Source organism: Chiloscyllium punctatum, chromosome 19 (assembly GCF_047496795.1).
Source record: "Chiloscyllium punctatum isolate Juve2018m chromosome 19, sChiPun1.3, whole genome shotgun sequence".
NCBI classification, from domain to species: Eukaryota; Metazoa; Chordata; class Chondrichthyes; order Orectolobiformes; family Hemiscylliidae; genus Chiloscyllium; species Chiloscyllium punctatum.
This window is the reverse complement of record NC_092757.1, coordinates 76,097,005-76,103,004: the sequence shown is the minus strand read 5'-3', so window position 1 is coordinate 76,103,004 and position 6,000 is coordinate 76,097,005. Positions and strand designations below refer to the sequence as shown.

Genomic DNA, 6,000 nt, shown 5'->3' with positions numbered 1-6,000 from the left:
AGAACACTCAGGACACAAATCGGAAATCTATGCTTGAGCGGATAGATCTGTTTGGCTGTGACCAGGTGATTCTACACCGTGCTCCATCGGCAGGGATGCTGAAGATATCGTGCAGCTTGGCGACCATAACTGTTTCCATCAGGAATGTGGACATGGTGCCTTGTTCGCTATCAGCCCCATCGATCATCCGTATCAATGATGCAGTTGAAGTCTCTGGCCAGAATGACCTGCCTGGACATCACCAGCAGCAGTGGGAGCTGCTGCAGGATGGCTAGCTGCTCACTATCACTGGGCCACACATGTTAATTAGTCTCAGAGGAATGTTTTGTGTACATAACGTCTGCTACACGGAGGCACCCGCCTGTCACCTCCTTGACCTCAGAGATGGTGAAGTTGCCTCCTCAGGCCGAAGGAACGGTAATAGTTTCCCCCAACCAAATCAAAGGCCTGATGAGCTTGATTGTTTCCTGTAGCTGCTGAGGTGCTGTATCCCATATTCCTGCAGAAACAGGAGGTCCACTTTGAAGAAGAAGCAAGTTGTAAATGCTTTAATAATCTGTTATATTGTCAGAATTTATTGAATTCAAATATTGAATTCTGCTTAATTGTGACATGTCTGCTTTTCTCTTCAGAGTTACTACTTAGTACACTTCTGAACATGGACTTAACATTTCTGCACATTAAATGTCATTAACCATCAGATGTTGTCTGTGGCTCAGGGAGTTAGACAATTGTGGGATTGAGTTCCACTCAGGATTTGAAAACAAAAATGCAAGCCTGCCTTTGTACCCCAGACATATAAAGATCCTGTGGCACTTCTCTGAAGAGGAACAGGGAAGTTATCTCCAGTGCCCTGGCCATTATTTATCCCTAGGAGAAAATGAGGACTGCAGATGCTGGAGATCAGAGCTGAAAAATGTGTTGCTGGAAAAGCGCAGCAGGTCAGGCAGCATTCAAGGAGCAGGAGAATCGACGTTTTGGGCATAAGTCCTTCTTCAGGAAGGGAATGTTTATCCCTCACTTGATCAACATCCCAAAAATAAATAGCTAAATACCAGATTGGTGACAAAAATGGAAAACGCCAGAAAAACTCAGCAGGTCTGACAGCATCTGTGCAGAGAAAGCAGGGTGAGCATTTCTGGTCCTTATCCAGAACTATCAGATTGGTGTTTGTGGGAAGTTTCTGTCTGAGAATTGGCTGCTGAGATCCTCTGGAGGGGACGAGAGTGTCGCGCTGGCTGTGAGGGATGGGTGGCCTTAGAGGGTGCTATGTAAATGCAAGTATTTGAACAGATGGTAAACCATGTTATAACGACACTGTTTCTCTGAAGTAAACCATTGATCGGAGGCATGAATAAATAAATATTAAAAGGAACACGATATTGTATCAGATGTGAGTTTACTGTTGAAGGGGGGTGTGAATTGTTGTTGTACTCTCTGGTTGCCAGGGTGGACTAGCTCCGCGGATGAGTACCGGTGGCGGAGTGTGTGTGAGGGGGCGGAGCGGAGCGGGTGGGTACACGGGGGGCGGTGTGTGTGGAGGGAGGGAGGCCGGAGCTCGGAGGATGGCGGCGCCCGTCAGACAGTAAGTGACCGTCTGTGTCGGGTGTCGGGAGGTGGGACCGGCCCCCTGGGCCAGAGCAAGCGGGAGGCCTGTGCAAACCCGGGGCCCAGCGCAGCCCCGGCCTCGGCTTCTCCCTGCAGCCGCCCAACACGCCTCTGTTCCCGGCCCCTCACCTCAGGCCCAGACCGGCCTCCTGCTGAGCTGTTCACCAGGAGTCAGGTCATGGGCGTGAGGCCACCTTATAAAACACGCACACAGGAAGGAAACCTCCTCAGATAAACAATCAAATTATTCTAAATTGTGTTTTTTAAAAAAAAAATTGATTGAATGAGCCTGGTCTGTGGATTCTCCTCAAGGGAAGGTGAGGACTGCAGATACTGGAGATTAGAGTCTGGATTAGAGTGTTGCTGGAAAAGCACAGCATCTGAGGAGCAGGAAAATCGGTCAAAAAACCCTTCTTCAGGAATCCAGCACCACTCTAATCTAGACTGTGGATTCTTCTCACTCTTGTGGATTTGACCCTGTTGAATAATTGACACTGAATAAAACATGGAGGAAGTGAGGACTGCAGATGCTAGAGCTGAAAAATGTGTTGCTGGAAAAGCGCAGCAGGTCAGGCAGCATCCGAGGAGCAGGAGAATCGACGTTTCGGGCATGAGCCCTTCTTCAGGAATGAGATTATGCCAAGCAGGCGAAGGTAAAAGGTAGGGAGGAGGGACTTGGGGGAGGGGCGTTGGGAATGCGATAGGTGGAAGGAGGTTAAGGTGAGGGTGATAAGTCGGATTATAAGGCGTTGGGGGCCGGGGAAGCGAAAAATCATGGAGGAGGTGGAGGGCGCGGGTGGTGTCCCGAATGTAGGTGGGGAGTTCTTGGACCAAGGGGAACAGGACCGTGTCGAGTTATGCAGAGATGAGTTCGGTGGGGCAGGAGCAGGCTGAGACAATGGGTCGGCCGGGACAGTCAGGTTTGTGAATTTTGGGTAGGAGGTAGAAACGGGCGGTGCAGTGTTGTGGGACTATGAGGTTGGAGGCGGTGGATGGGAGATCCCCTGAGGTGATGAGGCTATGGATGGTCTGGGAGATGATGGTTTGGTGGTGGGAGGTGGGGTCATGCTCTATGGGGCAGTAGAAGGAGGTGTCTGCGAGCTGGCGGTTAGCCTTAGCAATATAAAGATCGGTGCGCCAAACTACCACTGCGCCTCTTTTGTCTACCGGTTTGATGGTGAGGTTGAGGTTGGAGTGGAGGGCTGCACGTTGTGAGGTTGAGAGGTTGGAGTGGTTTATAAGACATTGGGAGCCGGGGAAGTGAAAATCATGGAAGCCTATCATCCTCACCTTAACCTCCTTCCACCTATTGTATTCCCAGCGTCCCTCCCCCAAGTTCTTCCTCCCTACCTTTTATCTTAGCCAACTGCATAAAACATGTCATAAAACAAAACTGTTTTAAAATGTCATTAAAAAAGGAGTAGGCCATTCGGCCCCTCAAACATGCTCATCCAGGGTAGCAGTTTGAATTGGAGGGGTAATCAGTCGGCCTTAAAAACTAACAATGTTCGGTTTGGTGTGGGCACAAGTAACAGTCTGGCATTGACAAACGTGTAACAAAGCAACAACAAACCTCATTTATATTGTAAATAAAAACCAAAAGAACTGCAGATGCTGTAACTCAGACAAAAACAGAGGTGGCTGGAAAAGCTGGGCAGGTCTGGCAGCATCTGTGAAGAGAAATCAGAGTTAACATTCCTGGACCTGAAACATTAACTCTGATTTTGCTTCAGAGATGCTGCTAGACCTGGTGAGTTTTTCCCGCAATTTCTTTCTTTGTCTCATTTATATAGTACTTGTGTACAGAAGGCGACTCTTGAGTAGCTCAGTATAGAGGAAGAAAAGGAGAATCGCAAGTCTAAATGGAGAATTAAAACAAAGGAAATATTGTTAAAGGGGAAAGTGAGAAAACAGAAGTTATTGTACACACTGTTAGGATTGGTACAGTTAGGGAACAAGTTAAGGCTTTACAGACTGAATAGGTTAGGTGGAAGATTAAAAGAGACAGCTCCTCAAAAAGTAGTAATTTCATTGCCAGTGAGGGAAAGAATTAAAGGATAAAGGAAATAAATCCGTGGCTGAAGAGGTTGTGTAATGTTCAGAGATTTGGGAGGGATGATTGGGATCTCTTCTGGGCCACAAAAGACCTGTTCAAAAAGGATGTGTTTTACCTCTACTGGAAAGGGATAATCCTAATAAAAAGATTCATAATTCTATTAAGGGAGACAGTAAACTGTGGGGGTGGGGCAGAGGGCACTGGAGGGATTCTAACAGGAAGAGTTAGTAGAAAGATTGATGAGGTTGGTTTTGAATCTGAAAATAACAAGTAAATTAGAAAAGACAGATTAAGAGCAAGTCATAGAGATGTATAGCATCGAAACAGACCCTTCAGTCCAACCTGTCCATGCCGACCAGATATCCCAACCCAATCTAGTCCAACCTGCCAGCACCCGGCCCTTATCGCTCCAAACCCTTCCTATTCATATACCCATCCAAATGCCTCTTAAATGTTGCAATTGTACCAGTCTCCACCACTTCCTCTGGCAGCTCATTCCATACATGCACCACCCTCTGTGTGAAAAAGTTGCCCCTGAGGTCTCTTTTATATCTTTCCCCTCTCACCCTAAACTTATGCCCTCTAGTTCTGGACGTCCCCACCCCAGGGAAAAGACCTTGTCTATTTAGCCTATTCATGCCCCTCATGATATTATAAACCTCTATAAGGTCACTTCTCAGCCTCTGACGCTCCAGAGAAAACAGCCCCAGACTATTCAACCTTTCCCAATTGCTCAAATCCTCCAACCCTGGCAAATCTTTTCTGAATCCTTTCAAGTTTCACAACGTCCTTTCGATAGGAAGATTTCCAGAATTGCACGCAATATTCCAATAGTGGCCTAACCAATGTCCTGTACAGCCGCAACGTGACCTCCTAACTCCTGTACTCAATGCTCTGACCAACAAAGGAAAGCATACCAAACGCCTTCTTCACTATCCTATCTACCTGCGATTCCACTTTCAATAAACTTGAACCTGCACTCCAAGGTCTCTTTGTTCAGCAACATTCACCAGGACCTTACCATTAAGTGTATAAGCCCTGCTAAGATTTGCTTTCCCAAAATGCAGCACCTCGCATTTATCTAAATTAAACTCCATCTGCCATTCCACATCCCAATGGCCCATCTGATCAAGATCCTGTTGTAATCTGAGGTAACCTTCTTCGTTGTCCACTACACCTCCAATTTTGGTGGCAACTGCAAACTTACTAACTATACCTCCCATGTTCACATCCAAATCATTTATGTAAATGACGAAAAGTAGTGGACCCAGCACCAATCCTTGTGGTTCTCCACTGGTCACAGGCCTCCAGTCTGAAAAGCAACCCTCCCACACCACCCGCTGAGCCAGTTCTGTACCCAAATGGCGGTTCTCCCTGTATTCCATAGATCTAAACTTATTAACCGGTCTCCCATGGGGAACCTTGTCAAACGCCTTACTGAAGTCGACGTGCTGTCGGTGCACCAGAGTGCTGTTTGGATGATAATCGCCTGCAGTGTCCCAACCCTCCCTAGCTCTGTAATCCCCCTCCAGACTCAACCCCCCTCCCCCATATCTGTAATCTCCTCCCTATCTCTGTAGCCTCCCTCCAACCTCTCAAGCCTCCCCATCTTCGTACTGCCCCTCCAGCCTCACAACCCTCCCCAGTGCTTTAATCCCCCTCCAGCCTCACAACCCTCCCCAGTGCTTTTTTCCCCCTCCAGCCTCACAACTCTCCCCAGTGCTTTAATCCCCCTCCAGCCTCACAGCCCTCCCCGGTTTTCTCATCCCCCTCCAGCCTCACAACCCTCCCCGGTTTTCTCATCCCCCTCCAGCCTCACAACCCTCCCCGGTTTTCTAATCCCCCTGCAGCCTCACAACCCTCCCCGGTTTTCTAATCCCCCTGTAGCCTCACAACCCTTGCTGGTTTTCCAATCCTCCTCCAGCCTCACAGCACTAACTCTGTAACCTTCCCAGCCTCACAACCCTTCCTATCTCTGTAATGTCCTTCTAGCCTCACAAACCCATCTCTGTAATCCCCCTCCAGCCTCACAACCCTCCCTATCTTTAATCTCCTAGCCTCAAAAATTACATTTCCGTGGTACAGGGCTTTTATTTCATTTTTTTGGTTCTTTTTAAAATCAAAAATGCAGAAAAAAAATCCCAAAAAGTGAGTTTTTTTTTAGGAACAGAGTTCTGTTAGCGGACCTTTTGGAGAGGTTTACACCTGGTCGGCTCAGTTTGTTTCCTCAAATTATAAGGGTAGAAGGAGAGTTTATTTTTAACATTGCTAAAACGGGAGGTGACTCGGGTTCAAACCCCACCATGGCATGTGGTGGCATCAGAATTCAATAACAT

At 47.6% G+C, this 6,000-nt stretch overlaps 1 protein-coding gene across 4 annotated transcripts in view; it reads left to right on the top strand.

The window, feature by feature from the left end:
* Positions 1-1,527: 1,527 nt before the first annotated feature.
* The window catches only part of nsrp1 (nuclear speckle splicing regulatory protein 1), a 42,030-nt gene continuing 37,557 nt past the window's right edge, over positions 1,528-6,000 (top strand). Inside the window, exon 1 of one of the 4 annotated variants that reach the window (XM_072589731.1) lies at positions 1,528-1,585. In XM_072589731.1, coding sequence (XP_072445832.1) covers positions 1,566-1,585 — 20 coding nt within the window. In that variant the 5' untranslated portion in view covers positions 1,528-1,565. The other 3 variants (XM_072589732.1, XM_072589729.1, XM_072589730.1) reach the window with 3 other exon arrangements.